Here is a 15,455-nt window from a genome sequence, read left to right as displayed (position 1 = left end):
GAGTACTGAAATTGATTTTTGCTTCTGCACAATACTTTTGTACTTTTACTTCTACTGCTGTTTTGCATGCTCTTTAATGAAGTTGTTGGAGATTTTAGTAGTCTGCACTGCATTGCCACAAAACAATAGTACTAATTTTGGCTAAATTAAGTGTTGCTCACTATAAGTACTCTTCTCAAGCAAGTTTCAAGCTTTTACAGGAACATTATAATACTGGACTTAATATGGGAAGGGAACTTGGCTGTAAGTACAAATTAAAACATCTATGACCGTAGCTGCAGTATTAATGTTTCGTTTATATGAAATATTATAAACTAATTAGAATATGTTAAAACCTGCGTGGCCGTGAAGGTCCATAAAATAAGAAGTTCTCATCCAGACAGGTGGGGGCGGTAGAGTGCCACACATGCTTTAACGCATGAGCGAGGAAGCGGCCCAATAGTGACGTCAGCAGCTGTTGGTAGAGACGGCTGGAGGAAGATGGCGGGGTCCAAGGTGAAGCAGGACATGCCTCCTCCGGGAGGCTATTCTCCGTTTGATTATAAGAGAAATCTACCGAAACGAGGACTCTCTGGTACTTACATTACACACCGAGCTACCGAAACACACAGGTTCACACACGAATTGTTGGACATGCACAGGCTATGTGACATTTACCACTCACTAAATAGCGGCTAATGCTAACAGGTTAGCGTCAGTGGGACAGACACAGGAGCTAATCTACTAAAATTAAAACGTTGAAAGTTGAAAATCTATACATGTTATGTGGAGGCTCAATACCCGTGTCCGTTAACTGTTTGATATGAAAAGGGCCTAACAAAAATTTTGTGCAAATCATTGTTGACAGTGATGATAGCTACTTGCTAACTAGCTAACACTGGCACTTGTTTCATTACAGCCTCAGTCACATCAAAAAAATGTTTTGTTTTTTTTGTAAATTGGAGGTTAGCGTTAGACTTCATTCAGTGCAATTCATTCCAGCAGCTTTAGTTGGGCACACACATCTTAGTTGTTGTGTGAAAACCACAACATCAACTCTTTTATTTACAACTGGGCTGAAGTCTGACCCATCAGATTCTGTACTGGTGCGTAACAGATGATTCGAGCTTGTAAGATTTACCAAGTATTGACATGTGAGATATTACTGCTGTACAATCAGGACACAGGTTTAAATAGGCTGATTTTGAAACCGAGCTGATCATGGGGTTGGGATGTAACTCATTAACTCATCTGTGATAACTTATCATTTTGCTATGAACTGTCACTGATGAATTCTTTGATCAACAGGATATAGTATGTTTGGCATTGGCATTGGTGTCATGGTGTTTGGGTACTGGAGACTTTTCAAGTGGAACAGAGAGAGGAGGTGAGATAAGTTTTGTAACTACGCCTTGGGTTTAAATGTTTGTGACAGTCCAACTCTGTATGATGTTTCACAAGCAGGCGGGGAGCTACTGGTGATGTGTGTTTGTGCGTTGCAGGCGCTTACAGATTGAGGAGATGGAAGCCAGGGTCGCGCTGATGCCCCTGCTGCAGGCAGAGCAAGACCGAAGGTGACCAATAAAACCCAAAAGTCCTGGCACACACGTTTTGTTTTTAATCTGATGGTTACTCTGTCAGGTTAGCTCTCCGTATAACAGATGAATTTCTCCTCAGGTTCTTACGGATGATGAGGGAAAATTTAGAGGAAGAGGCGATTCTCATGAAGGACGTTCCAGGTTGGAAGGTAAAGAAAAGCTGTGATTAGTCTTTGTTGTGACTCCACTGCAACATTTGAGAGATTAACATCATGTGATTGCTGTCATTAAATGCTGATTTCAGCCTACTTCTACTGGAAACTGCCTAATACTGCTTAATCCATAATTTTAGGAAGTATTCAGTGAATTCAATACACAGGATGCTTCAACGATTTCGTACTCGTTTGCTTTTTAAAATATCTAAAAATGACAATAACAAACTTTATTCTCAGGTGGAATTGAAATAATTTTGAAGAAAATTTTAAGGATAGCGTATGTGATTTTATGTAATATTGCCAAGAACCACTGATTCTAATTCAGGTTCAAATGATAATTCATCATGTTAACCATAATACTGAACTTTGTTGGTATAGAAGACTCCGTAAATTGCAGACAGTTGTTATATTGTAATTAAACATATATCTATTGAGTACTTTTTTTGTCCATGAATAAAAATTATAAATACTATAAAAAAAACATTTCTTACATAATGAAACTGCGTGGCAGATTGAAATGGGAATTGTACATGCCATCTTTATGCCATTATTGAACATCCCAGCAGCAGTTGGAACGTACTACAGTGTTTTTCTTTGCTTTATGAGAGGTCTAAAAGAGGAGTAATAATCCAAGTTTTAACTGTGATCAGATCCAGATGCTGGTTAACATCAGCGTTCCTGTATTGACACAAATGGTGTGTGTCTTTAACGCTTGTGCAGGTTGGTGAGAGCGTCTTCCATACGGACCGCTGGGTCACCCCTCTGTCCGAGGAGCTGTTCAACCTCCGGCCCCGTGAAGAGCTTCTGCACAAGCGCTTCGGTTTTGTGTGGTACGTGTAAGCGCCACCAAGGCAAACCGTGTCCTGAGCTTCTCCACCTTCCACAGCCAGCACCACGTGGACCTGAGCCTGTGCTCAATTCAGCTTGTAAATGTTCAATATTAAAGTATTTTTTTTTCTGTACCTCATCCTGGTTTACTTGTCGTTATAGCTTTTTCTTCAGGTTGGACCAATCAGATTATTTTGTTGCATTTCCACTTGTACTCAGTTTGTGTACAGTTCAAACAATGAGTAATGCACTATCGACTGGTCTTTAACTTAGCCTAATTATAGCTTCTACACAAAGGCTCTCAGGTCTGATGAACACAGGACACACATGCAGACAACTGCATAAATTCAGCAGACTGAGCCTGAATGTGCAGAGTGCCTTAACTACTGTGGAGAAAGCCAGTAGTTCAGCACATGCTGTGTCTGACAAGGAATTCATCTCCATTAATTCAGCAAAGATTTTAAATCGAACTATGAAATGGAAGTATCCCTGTTTTTTCCAAATTGCCCCCACCTCACATCTAACACCCAGATTCCAAAAAAGTTGGGACACTATCAGTTTCACAAGTTAACGCAGAATGTAGTCATTTGCAAATGAACTGTTTCACAGTGTTCCTGAGCCCATGTAGCAACATCCTTTATACAATCACATGTTCACAAAGTGGTGAACGTCGCTCCATCCTCGCTTGTGAACGACTGAGCTTTTCCACGATGCTCCTTTCTTACCCAATCATGATACTATCACCTGTTACCAATCAACCTGTTTACCTGTGGAAGGAGCCAAACAGGTTTTTGGAGCATTCCACAACTTTCCCAGTTTTTTGTTGCTCCTGTCCCAACTTGTCTAAATGTGTTGCTGCATCAAACTCACAATAAGCAGATATTTACAAAAATCAATGAAGCTGACAAGTCAATCATTGAGCATATGTCAAAAAGGATTAGCAAGTTTAAAAAAAAAAAAAACTTCTCTGGAATCAGGGTTGTATCAGTTCATATTAATCACCACCCACAGTCCACTAAAAAGCTTACATGAACATTGAAATGTATATCAACTCAATGACTCAACTCTAAATCCCCTTGTAAAATACTGAGGCAGGTATAAAGACACTGTGACCAAAAAAAACAGTTTCTGGTTGTCACTCCCAATTTTATTTTTGAAATTGCAGTACAAAAAGATCAAATAGGGCTTAGGCATCTTCTTGAACTGCTTGGCCTTAAGGTGGTCATGACAGCACATCTGAAAATCTGCTTGAAGAGGCCTCCTAGCTCAATTCAGACAAAAGGGAGACTTCAAAAGGAATCGTTCAGTCACTATGGCATACAGGTCTGCCATCTTGCCCGTCTTTTGCCTTAATTGAATATCAAGGACTTTGAATCGCAGACATTTGAAAAGTGTCTTTCAGGCAAGCCCACGTTCGGTATACATGAAAGCCGTGAACTGCTACTTGGCAGGATCCTCCCATGTAGCCACTGCTTACAGCTACACCTTTGCAGCACATTGGACCTAAAACAGGACAGTAAGAGATTATATAATCAGACAGGCAAAATTTGACTGTACCAGTAACAAAACATGAGGGCTTTTAGTATTAAGAGATTTTACCTGATAGCTGCAATCACTGCCATCTAAAGCCGGACACTTCAGCTGTGAGGAGATCCAGTCAAGCCTCTGCTGGTCAGTTTAATCTAAAGAAAAGGATTAAGAGATGGATTAAGCCTGGCAACTAACGTATGACAAAAAACAAGCCACAGTAAAACGCATGCAACCCTATTCATGAGTCTGAAACTCACCGCTTATATGTTAAGGGTACAAAGAATGAATACAGTCTAGACACCTTGCACATTAGGACTGCTGTGGGACATTACTGAAGCAAATTTGAGGACTAATGCAGTGAACAGAAGTGGACTGAGCACAATACTACGCACGATTTAGAGGCCAACGCTTTCTTTTTTTGGTGGACTCGGGAGGTGAACAATACAATCCAGAGGAGCTTCATAGAAACATTTTGTCAATGGACTTCTGTATGAATCAGATTCGGGGAAGGGGCCATGGCATGTTGAAGGCGACATCTGAAGCAGAGGACTAAAAACGACTAACTTGAAGGTATTCATGGAAACAATGAGAACTGAGTTTGAAGGATGTGAGCAAAGCAAAAGGAGATTTTTACCTCACGTGCATTGGCCTACTTTCTCCACATATGACCTAGGCAAGAGAGCAGCTTTCATCTCTGATGAGCACTTGTTGGTAGGCGCAACACTTCACTCTCCAAGGACTTGTAGGTTTTTGAAGTAGCTGACCTCTTGAACGTAATGAAGCATTAACATGACCAGACACCAGCTGATGTTTCCCCAGCATTTCCACATGCCACTTTTAGGGGCTTACTATTTAAACCCCACTAGAGGTTTGGTACATCATCAAGATGGTTTGAGACCTGTACATGATTCACTGGGCCGAAAACCATCTCTAGTTTGAAATCTTAGAAAACCAGACAGGCAGCTTTGTCAAATGAAGTGGACTTTTAAAAACCCAATTAAAATCGTATCCCTCTAATCTAGTGAACCAACTAAACTGCCAATTAACAACTGCCCTCCAAAGAAATCCATGTGTAATTTCAGTGCTTCGAGCAGGTGACTTGGTTCAACGTGGTTCTCACGCAGCATTAAACTCCCCCATGCGATAGTTTTGAAAGGCAAAAGAATCGAGATTATTTTCCACAGTCTGTTTAATAGGCTCCATGAAGCCAAACTGACAAAGAAAAAAGTTGATCATACAAAGAACATAAAGTACAAAACTGTTCCCGGCTGTGATTTTACTTTGGGGAAAACGAAGTTACATTTTTCGATCACTTAAACAAGGATTAGTCCATTTTACAGCACATTTAAAATGCAGATGTTGAGCAGAGCACAGAAGATACCTTGGACAGACTTCATGAACAGCCGGCCACTTCGGAGGTGTAGTTCACCAGTCTGAAAGGAATTCACTCTTTTGGGAAATTGAACACACAGGAGCCTCAGCTAAACTAAGTTTTTAATAGTAAAAGGAATTTAGCATAAATCCCCCAAAAGCCTGTTTAAGAGTAATTAGATCTTTCCTCAAGAAGTTTAAAACCTGGCAAGAGGTAGGCCAGTCACAGAGACCGACAGGGGAAAGAAAAAACAAAAACAAAAAACAAGCCCCACCGGATATTTCAATAAAAGGGAAAAAAGAAAAAACTAAGGAATCAAAGTCAGGGAACACTTTAACGTGCTGGTCAAAAAAACGTCTACAGCGATGAAGGTGGCCGTTCAACGAAAAGCCATGTGGAGAGCCGTTGTTCGATCCCCAAATCGGGACTTAAAAATACTAATCAGTTACACAGATGCCTTTTAGTTAACAAACGACCTTTGAAGAATAAAGATGCCCAATCAAGCAGTTCAAGTCTTGAACTGTAATTTGTAACATTGTTAAGGAATGACCAAAACTCATGGCTACATTTTTTTTTTTAAAGATGCTTGAGCTACTACAACAGAACTACAAAACTAAGGTCAGCAATAACACGTGGACATTTTTCTTGAGGAGCGCATCTTTGAAATACAGCCAGCCAAGTGATGATCTTGAATCAGGGAGACGTTTACTCGTGTGCAGCTGAGGATAAGAAGTGGGCACACAGGTAAAGACACTGAAAGTTCCAACACTGGAGTTTCACAACATCCCCTCAACCCACCAGACAGTCCAAAAACCCTCCCTCAGTTTTTGCATAAGGGGATCCATCAGCTTAGATACCAGCAATATCAGAATAACATTCAGCATTTGCTAAGTTTGTCATTGCTTGCCAGCCTCTCTACCAGAGTGGGGCTGGGGGGGGCTAGCAAAATTTGGCAACCGTATACAGAGAGGCATCGACTTGGGCTCAGGTACACAACTGAGGGGCATACATGATACAAGTTCCCATATGTTGGGGCTGTGAAATGGTCTGATTAAATTCAATGTGGGATGATGCTTAATGATGTGATTAGGTGCTTAAAATCTACCACAGCCAACAAAATGAGAATTTTACACATAATGTAATGTGTGTGTATTGCTGTAAATTATTTAACTGGTTTAAAGTAAATAATGTGTGTCTAGATGCAGGTTAATTTGGTGGCATTTTAAATTTTGATATTAACAGCCCCAACATAAGTCTACATACACAGTACAAATGCATGTCAGTCATGCTTACCATAGCTCTCATATCCATCGCGGTAGGTTCCAGAGCGGTCACCATATCCACCCTGACCCCTGGAAAAGGACAAAGATTTCACATTATTGCTTTCTATTTATTCTTCTCTCTAAACACAAGCAAATCGGTCATAAAGTCTCAACAGTAGCATCAAGCCTCTTACCTATTTTCTCTGTAGCCGCCTGAGGAGTAGCCACCGCTCCTGTATCCGCCGCCACCAAAGCTCCTATCTCCACCTCCAAAGCCCCTGTCTCCGTAACTCCTGTCACCATAGCCCCGATCGCCGTTGTATCCTCCTCCTCCAAAGACAACATATTAAAAAATGAGAAATGTGGAAGAATTAACAGTATGTAGAACAAATTCATCACCACAATACAGAACACCAGCTTTCACCTCTGGAGTAACCTCGCCCACCTCTCCCCCGGGATCCTCCAAATCTGCCACCCCGTGTGCCTGACTGGAATCCACCTCTGGAGCGTCCACCCTTTCCTGCTTCATCCACGCGAATAGCCCGACCATCTAGAGACTGAAGCACATATGCCATTGTCAAGAGAAAGAAATGCAATATCAAAGATTTATTTAAAAAAAATATATATACATGCCATGTGCCTCAATTTTTTTCTAGCATAACAGACTTAAACACACAACATGCAGACATGAGTTTAGGCTAGTGGTCAACTGGATAAAAATTGAGGCATTTTGGTATAAATAAAAAAAAATTATGAAAAGTAAATAAATATGTTAAGTGTTTAATCGAGAATTGTTCATTTACCTTGCCGTTCATTGCTGTCATTGCGTCTTTCGCATCATCTGCATTATCGTACTTCACAAAGCCGAAACCGCGAGATCTGCCTGTCTCTTTGTCTCTGATCACGTCCACTAATGGAGGGAAAGAAAGCACGTTTTAATGCAAGGTATTGTCGACAACGAAAAATAAAACGTCTTCGTCACGCACAGGAAGGATGCCTAATCAAAAATAAAAACCGAAAAAAGCCGAAGGATTAACCTTTTTCGATGGTTCCATATTTGCCGAAGGCCGCAGCCAGAGACTCCTCGTTGGTCTCGAAGCTCAATCCTCCGATGAACAATTTACCCTCGTCCGACATCTTCAATGAAGCTAAAAAACAAAGACCAAAACAAACAAAAAAAAAAACAATCACACACGGCAAAACAAAGCATTTAAAGTCATCTGGAAGGTAAACTTCAAGCGCGGCACGCCTGCTTCTCGCTTCATCAACATCGGGGACCACCGTTAGCTCACGCTCACGCAGTAAGAAATCTAGGTCACCAGTCCCGCTATGTGATATGACAATAAATACATGCGTATGAAGTGCAAGAGGTCCTGGCATGAAAGCATCAATTCCGACTAAAGCTTAAATAAAAGTTAGATCAGATACTTAATAAAAATCGAATGGATTGCCGCCATTGATGAACGCATGTCGAAAAGGCCCGAGGCCATTAAACGTGGTATCGTTTGGTTAGCGGATCAGCTAGCGGAAATTTTCAGCGCCATTTTGTAGCACCGAGCTCATGGTCCTCACTTTTGTGTCGCTGACCGATTTAGCAATTAGCTTCACATGCGTCGAGATGCTTTATATTCTGGGTTACATAATTGCTCGAAGAATTTAATAAAATCGGGGTAATGCGAAAAAAAAATTACCCAATTTAACACGTTTTTTTCCGAACAGCAACACAATGCGAAACATTTAAGCACGGACTAATGCTGACCGATTTAATGCTAACATTAATCACATCAAATTTACCGTCGATGAGCTAGTGTTCCCAGAATACATTTTTTAAGACATAGCATTTAATATATAATACCAGGCAAACAGTGACCATATTAGCAAGGCCTTGCAAATATAGATGCATGTTAACACGTCTGATGCGCCGTGAAAAACTGCTAGAAATAGTTGTGAAATAGCAATTACCTTTTCCCTGGCAGGACTGTTAAGAATGCGGAGTGGATCGACCGGTCGAATGAGAGAAGGGAGAAGGAGCGTTCAGCTTTTCAGCGCTCTGCGCGGTGACGTCTTCTTCCTTTGATTTATTGGTAGTTCAATGAGTAACATACCGCCACCTACTGTACCCTCCGGTATAACATCTTGGATTTTTAGTGCCTCGCGACTTGGTTCAAAAATCTACAAAATGCAGTGATTTCACATGTGGTGAATTTGATATTGGGTAAATATCATATTCATAAGTAGAAGTGGAAGACCAATAAACCCGCTCTACCTTGTTTTTAAAATGACTTAAAACGTTTTTTTAATCATCCATAAATATTCTGTGCCCAAAAAACAAGTTGAATGAAGTCCATGTATCTCAAAATTTCTTTGATATTGTAGTCTCCAAAATATTTCAGATTTTTGTTTTGTTTTGTTACGTGTTTTTAATATGTTGTCTGTATCCTCTGGCCAAACATTGTTGCTGTATTTAAGATGCTGTTGCCCAACTTAAGTTTGCAAACTGAATTTCTTCAATTAAAAAAAATAATCTTAAAATTATTTACTGAAAAATCAATTTATGAACCTGAAAAAGCAAACATTTACCTACTACTGGACACAAGATGTCTCCTACTTCACTTAAATGTCCACTCTGAGTGCATCAAGCCTCGGATTTTCACATCACGTTTGTGTAAATTGTATATTAGACAACAATTAGCTTCCAGTTAGGATGCCATAAAGTAATAATTGTGTACATGCATGTTTCAGATAGCTACAGACTGGAGAGCAGATTGGATGGAAGGAAGGTCTCTCAAGAGCATAATGGATGACAGAGTATATCAACACAAACACAAGAATCTTGTTGAATATCATGCCAACTTGGGTCAGTCTTGGATTTCTCTGAGTGGAATAATCCCAACATCAGTCCACCTTGACTTTAGTTTGTGGACCCTCATGCCAATATGACAACAGTCTTGAGGTGTGAGCAGCACAGCATCTCATGAGATTTCAAAGTTTTGTAGACTTGGTTTCAGTGTGCAACTGTCAGCTGTTCCTCAGCACCTGAATTGAGGCACCAGTGTGTTTGTACTGAACAGCTTCCATTTGTGAAGGTGTGGATCTCTTCAAATGAGGAACATCGGATTTGTGGGACACAGCACTCATATTTGGTTGACTTGCCAAGCAAACAAACAGATGAATGAAATACTTAAACAATTATTAGGAGATCAGCTGCTAGGTATTAACAGGAGCAGCCAAAATGTATGTGAGGGCAGCAAACCATTTAACTCTGCTGCTCCCTGAACACAGTCTTACCTGACACAAAGTCAGAAACCTTATGAATCACGTTATGAGTAGAATCATGTTAGGGGGTTGAAAACCTGGGTGAATAAAAACATCTTTTAAGTTCTCCGTCACCAGACTGAGCAATGCAGGCTGTGAGAGAACTGAGAGACTTCCTCCTTTGTATCATTACTTTTTAGGTATCGCTCCCTCTTAGACACCAGGTGTCAAATATCACGTGAGCATTGCAAATCACTCCGTAAATGTCACGCGTGAACGAAGCTGTAAGGAAAATTACAGAATGGCAGAAATAAACCACTTTAACAGATGGACGAAAGCTGCAGTGTGACTGTTCCATGTCTGAAAAGGGCTTGACACACAAATGTGTCCATTTTCTTCCACTCTTTCCTTTATTCTTTGCATATTTTCCCATTCTTTGTGTTTACATTTTAATATTGCATAAGTGAAGCCTTTCATAGGAGCATCCTCTGCACAGAACAAAACATACAGTTTACATTCAAGACATGTATGGTTAAGGCATCAGAACACATACACAAACAGCAAGAAGACTTTGTACAAAGCACCATGAAGTAATGCATGAAAATGTACACGAGAACCTTTTGTGGCGTGCTACATAACAATGAGAGCCATTGTGTTGCATGAAGGAACATGCTCAGTGCTGTGACAGCCGCAGGAACCCGACTCCTCGGATCTTACTTTATCCAGAAATGCTCACAGTGTTAAAAAGAGCAACAAAGCATGCACTCTGCCGCGCTTTCCCCTGTTCCACAAGGCCAGAGGTCAGCTCTGGTCTGGTTCCTTGAGGCGCCCTCAATAGAAAGCTGCCACTGCTATCACAGTGGGTGGATCTTTTCCGTCCAGGAGACTATGGACAATGGTGGCGATGCTGGTACGGGTGAGACGTCTGTGAGAGGTGTGAGTTCCTGCGGGTCCGCCTGCGAAGACGCCTCTGGTGCATCAAAAACTGCAGGCGCTCTAGCTTACGATGCAATGCTCGATTCTCCTGTGTGGACGAGTGGAGGGGGAGACTCTCCTCACCTACACGAGAGCGAAGAAGTAACATGTTAGAGATGCCGCACAAAAATTAATTTTTGGTGTGTTTTCTCAAGAATAAATGGGAGTATAAAATGTGGTTCACAACTGTTGGCCAAAAGGTCAAAATAAACAAGACTCCAGAAAAACAGAATAAAATAATGGAAACACGTGTTGGATGAAAAGGAAAGTAAATAGAAGACTTAAAGAGGAGTAGCAGGAGAAGTTTACACTGTAGGCCAATTCAAAGACTCCCACACACACTAACTCCTCCAGTGATTAAGTATAAAATATAATTGTTAAAGCTCACCTGATGTTTTACTGAGGCGCTCTGTGCTCTGTAGCGCCTGTGTTTCGCTCTTTGCTTTGCTTTGCTCCTCTGCTGCCAGCAGCAGGCTGGCTGGAGGGTTTGAAGCATTTGAAGCAGAACAGTGGAGAGGAGAGGGGGCAGGTGGAGCCCCCTGGTGGTGGCAGGCTGCTCTGAGAAGGTCATTGAGGATCTGGAGAATGATGGCGATGCCCCTCCGAGGGTGGCTGGTGCCGCTCTGACCGCACGGGGCCAGTGTGCCTGATGATGGGATATAAGAAGAGAGCAGGGGAAATGAGAGGGAGAGCTGGATAAATAACAGTGAATGCAAAATAAGTCGTACAAGTTGATTTCCTGCTTTTATCAGTCGTATCGTAGTAAATTGAATATCTGGGTTGTTGACTAATGGTGAACAAGACAAGCAGTCTGAATACATCTCAGTGGACAGCGGGAAAATATAATGGGCATTTCCACTATTTTATAAGCAAAATCACAAATCAGGTGATTGTTAATTTCAGGCCTAGAAAACATGACTGAGCTGTTGTTAATTAGCTCTTAAAGCACAGGCCTCTGTGTGTGTATCTTTCTATCTTTCTTTCTTTCTTTCTTTCTTCAGGCCTCTGCTGCTCACACACTTGCCAGAAAAAGTCCCGGAGAAGACGCCTGGAGAGTGGCTCATGAAACTTTCTATGACTGCTCCTGGCTGCCTGCACAGCTCTGCAGTAGATGAGGCGTGAACGTCACTCTGTAAAACAAGAGGGAAACAGATGATAAAAACTAGCGAAACTACTAAAAAGTGATTTTTGGACTCTAATTTGTTACTAATAATACATAGTGGTGACACTGTGACAATGCATTGTGATTTGTGTTGAATTTTGCAGGTATATATGTAAGGCTAACCTCTGTGTAGGTTGAGGCTGGTGGTGGGCTTCGGGGTCCAGGAATGGACCCGGTGGGAGCAGATGAACAGACTGGTGTCGCTGCTTGTAGAGAACAGCTGGCATGAGGATGAGCAGAGGGCAAAGACATACTGGAAACAGGAGAAGATGTGTATGTAGAATGGGGAGGACAGGACTGATGTTGAGACGAGGTGTGGTGGCAGTTCACAGCAACGGTGGATGGGTGAGATGTGGGAGCTGTTGAGTTTCTGGGTCTTTGAGCGCTACATTGGCTTGAGGATGCAGAGTCAGGAGAGTCCACGGTCGGAGTGGAGGTTTGGGAAGCAGGTAAGGTAGTGGATCCTGTGCTGTTGGCAGAGTCAAGATGGTTCAAGCTGGGCAGGCCAGCTTGAAGCTGGCTGCTGCTCCCACCTGTCAAGTCTTGGTGCTGCTGCAGCTCCGCCACGTTCTGTGCAGACAGCTGGAGCTGCACGTACATCACGTGGGCACCAACGCCCAGGCTAATGGTCAGAGGCGAGCGGCCAGACAGGAAGTCGCCAATCTGTCAGGAAAAATTGCAATCCTTGAGATCTCAGTCCTGGTTAATTTGGCAACACCTGTGCTTACCATGGTAACAGTGTGTGTGGTTGATACAATCACAAACACTCACTGAGCAGCAACCTACAACAGAGGAGCAACTGGTGTATCTGCCAAATAAACCACCATTGTTTTAATATAGAGGAAGTCATCATGGATGTATTAGATTACATGAATTCACTGTTTACTGTGAATTACTCCTCTGTAGGACACCTGAATGGCTGGAATGGCGGACCCTGCCAGTCACTATGAAAACTATAGGGATAAAGCAATCAATCAATGTAAATGCAGTGATTGGCTATTGCAGAAACAAATGCATTGATTTCATTAAAATCATGAGGATTATAACTTTAAATAAACTTTAGGTCACAGCTTTCTGCTTTACCTCCTCTTAATGAAGCATGTAGCTGTATGACTGTCATGTAATGCATTTCCTTTGTGAGGGACATGATGCAATAACATTTGCATGCGATGCATATTTTTGTTGACACGAAAACAAGAATGTGTGGGGTTTTCTCTCCCCATAACAGCTGAATCACAGATAGGTCAATGTCCAATAAAAACCACGATTCTTCATCTTTGGCCACTTTTAATTCTTTCAGGATACACTGAAGGATTAAACTGAGCTTTAGTGGCTTAAGAAAAAGATCACAAGTCTTGAGCAAATTAACCATTTAAAACCCCAAAGGGTTATCTGAAAAATGCACTGTTGCGAAGCTGTAAACTAACAAAAAACTGGTGGTTTTCGCCGGACAGCAGTGAGATATTGTGTTACATCCTTCTCAACAAAATATGTATAAAACACACACCAGTGCAGAGTTTGGATTCTTTAATTCTCTCTCATTCATGCACTCAACTTGTGTCTATTTATGTACAGCATACAGTTAGACATGAAACCAAACTCTCACCTGGACTTCTGTTAAACTTTCCAAAACGTCCATCATACTTCTCTCAGCTCTAGCAGTCGAGCACTGTGGCAGTAAAATTAGAAAAAACAACATTTACAGTGTTGTAGAGTGTGATCAAATGTTTTTTCCTCCAGTGTAGGATGTGGCTTACTTACAACTAAACCAGCTTCAATGACAGGGACCAGGGTCAGCTTGCTGCCATCTGTGACACCCAGGTCCAGTAGCTTTCCTGCAGTCAGCTGTCTGCCGAATACCCAAATTACAATCAGCACATTAAGACTAAATGACTCGAAATTAGGTGTCAGATTCAACATGGAGCAGAGCATCAGTGCACGAGACCAAACAACTCACTTGTCTCTGTACAGGAGGACGATTCTGTCCCTTTGCAGTCTGAGTTTTTGAGAGATGTGCGTCCTCAGTCCCTCCAGAGTCTCTCCTCGGGGAACCGTGAGCTCCACCGGGCTGCCGGTGGTGGAGGTGATGGACAAACGCATGGTGGGCTGACCAGCGGAGACCCCGGCCCCGCAGAGTGCAGAGCGGCCCGGGGCGAAGCGACAGAGGCCCCGCTGCTGCTGCTGCTTCATTCAGCTGACTTACTGTGAAAGGTCCGAAGTAAACATCAGATTCTGGTCGCTGGATTGAATTTAACTTTTCTTAAGCGTTGCTCCTCATTACATGAACAGTGTAAAGCATCTTTAAACGTTAAAAATTCAGATTACAGAGCGGTCTACTCACAACAGGTTGGGGCAGCTCCACTCTCTTGCCGAGACCGACGCAGCACTACTCCACCGAGCGTAAAACACCCCAACCCTGCCGGTACGGGCCCCGCCCACCTACACACACAGCCAATCAGCGAGGGCGCCGAGGCCAGTCAGCCTATGCTATCCAATCAAAACGCCTGTTTCCTCACAGGCTCCACCCTGTTTTGTGCCTCACTCGCCATTCATAAATGATGCAATCTGCACAGCGCTCCAACAATTTGTACAGAGTGTCATCATGTCAAAATGTCCTGAGACACAGTGTAATTTGTAATATTTGACTTTGTTCAGAGCTTCAATAATAAATCACCACATTACTGTACTCCTCTCATAATGTCTCACAGTCTCCCCCGACAACAAACCCACTTGGTTAGCTTTTAACTCATGATATAGCTAATAAACTACAGGGGGGTGGTCTCTCATGGGACACTTTTAATGTGAGAAAAAAAGCCCAGGGACATAATGATCGGAAAATGTGAGAGCAACTCTCCTTTTTTTTCTAGGTCATGATTTAGAAAAATAATAATTTTTGCTGATGTCGTTAGGTGTAAAGGCATAGTGTAAATATGTGATTTTGTGTTAGATAAATAAAATGGAAATGACTTTTAATTACACACCTGTCAGCCCAAAGGCACATTACTGTGTGGCTACAAAGCACTAGATTAAACTTATTAAATGTAATGCAGGCTGCGACTTTAACTATAAACTATCTTTTAAAATTTGTCATTTTAAACAGGTTCAGATAAAATTCAGTTTATTTCTAGAAGGTTTAAAGAATATTCTCTGTCATTCCTCCGTTTTTCTTTTCAGGCTCTCATGGGTGCTGAAAGTTGTCCCAGCATGCACTGGGCTGAAGGCAAGGGAAACACCCTGCCCGGTCCATCACGCACACATCTGTGGATGCTGTATAATCTCGCTGTTCAGCCAGTGGGAGGAGACGTTCACAGGCTGCGACTACTCTTTGTATTCTGCAGT

General features: G+C 42.0%; 3 protein-coding genes across 6 annotated transcripts; 1 reads left to right on the top strand and 2 right to left on the bottom strand.

The window, feature by feature from the left end:
- The first annotated feature begins 451 nt into the window (after positions 1 to 451).
- Positions 452 to 2,694, top strand: ndufa13 (NADH:ubiquinone oxidoreductase subunit A13). Its single transcript, XM_041949372.1, has 5 exons — positions 452 to 574; positions 1,288 to 1,366; positions 1,482 to 1,553; positions 1,657 to 1,726; positions 2,453 to 2,694. The coding sequence occupies exons 1-5, from the start codon at positions 481 to 483 to the stop codon at positions 2,570 to 2,572; spliced, it is 435 nt and encodes a 144-aa protein (XP_041805306.1). The 5' UTR covers positions 452 to 480; the 3' UTR covers positions 2,573 to 2,694.
- Positions 2,695 to 3,681: 987 nt separating this feature from the next.
- On the bottom strand, positions 3,682 to 8,797 carry cirbpa (cold inducible RNA binding protein a). Of its 4 annotated transcripts, XR_006007254.1 has the most exons (8): positions 8,687 to 8,797; positions 7,762 to 7,872; positions 7,528 to 7,634; positions 7,149 to 7,281; positions 6,919 to 7,054; positions 6,756 to 6,814; positions 4,160 to 4,242; positions 3,682 to 4,063 (listed from the first exon to the last, which is right to left on the bottom strand). XR_006007254.1 is itself a non-coding variant. In XM_041949617.1 (7 exons), exons 2-7 carry the CDS (start codon positions 7,859 to 7,861, stop codon positions 6,168 to 6,170), a joined length of 549 nt encoding a protein of 182 aa, XP_041805551.1. In that variant the 5' UTR covers positions 7,862 to 7,872; positions 8,687 to 8,797; the 3' UTR covers positions 5,262 to 6,167. The 4 variants fall into 4 exon arrangements, 3 of the variants coding, with proteins under 3 accessions (XP_041805551.1, XP_041805552.1, XP_041805554.1); XM_041949617.1 differs by lacking the exons at positions 3,682 to 4,063; positions 4,160 to 4,242 and adding an exon at positions 5,262 to 6,181; XM_041949618.1 differs by lacking the exons at positions 3,682 to 4,063; positions 4,160 to 4,242 and adding an exon at positions 5,262 to 5,523.
- A 1,628-nt stretch (positions 8,798 to 10,425) lies between these two features.
- LOC121615478 (midnolin-like) lies at positions 10,426 to 14,490 on the bottom strand. The gene is made up of 8 exons (XM_041949843.1): positions 14,458 to 14,490; positions 14,074 to 14,318; positions 13,878 to 13,965; positions 13,723 to 13,785; positions 12,240 to 12,779; positions 11,979 to 12,084; positions 11,343 to 11,600; positions 10,426 to 11,038 (listed from the first exon to the last, which is right to left on the bottom strand). Exons 2-8 carry the CDS (start codon positions 14,304 to 14,306, stop codon positions 10,866 to 10,868), a joined length of 1,461 nt encoding a protein of 486 aa, XP_041805777.1. The 5' UTR covers positions 14,307 to 14,318; positions 14,458 to 14,490; the 3' UTR covers positions 10,426 to 10,865.
- Positions 14,491 to 15,455: the final 965 nt, after the last annotated feature.

Source organism: Chelmon rostratus, chromosome 12, assembly GCF_017976325.1.
Source record: "Chelmon rostratus isolate fCheRos1 chromosome 12, fCheRos1.pri, whole genome shotgun sequence".
NCBI classification, from domain to species: domain Eukaryota; kingdom Metazoa; phylum Chordata; class Actinopteri; order Chaetodontiformes; family Chaetodontidae; genus Chelmon; species Chelmon rostratus.
Note: the sequence above shows the minus strand (reverse complement) of the source record. Positions and strands in the feature narration are given on the sequence as shown.

Coding starts and splice junctions, on each gene's coding strand:
- cirbpa (XM_041949617.1), bottom strand. CDS start 7,861: ATGTCGGACGAGGGTAAATTGTTCATCGGAGGATTGAGCTTCGAGACC. Junction 7,635..7,761: donor ATATGGAACCATCGAAAAAG/GTTAATCCTTCG, acceptor TCCCTCCATTAG/TGGACGTGATCAGAGACAAA. Junction 6,815..6,918: donor GGCGGCTACAGAGAAAATAG/GTAAGAGGCTTG, acceptor GTCCTTTTCCAG/GGGTCAGGGTGGATATGGTG.
- ndufa13 (XM_041949372.1), top strand. CDS start 481: ATGGCGGGGTCCAAGGTGAAGCAGGACATGCCTCCTCCGGGAGGCTAT. Junction 1,554..1,656: donor CAGGCAGAGCAAGACCGAAG/GTGACCAATAAA, acceptor ATTTCTCCTCAG/GTTCTTACGGATGATGAGGG. Junction 1,727..2,452: donor AGGACGTTCCAGGTTGGAAG/GTAAAGAAAAGC, acceptor ACGCTTGTGCAG/GTTGGTGAGAGCGTCTTCCA.
- LOC121615478 (XM_041949843.1), bottom strand. CDS start 14,306: ATGAAGCAGCAGCAGCAGCGGGGCCTCTGTCGCTTCGCCCCGGGCCGC. Junction 13,966..14,073: donor GTCCTCCTGTACAGAGACAA/GTGAGTTGTTTG, acceptor GGTATTCGGCAG/ACAGCTGACTGCAGGAAAGC. Junction 13,786..13,877: donor TCATTGAAGCTGGTTTAGTT/GTAAGTAAGCCA, acceptor TTACTGCCACAG/TGCTCGACTGCTAGAGCTGA.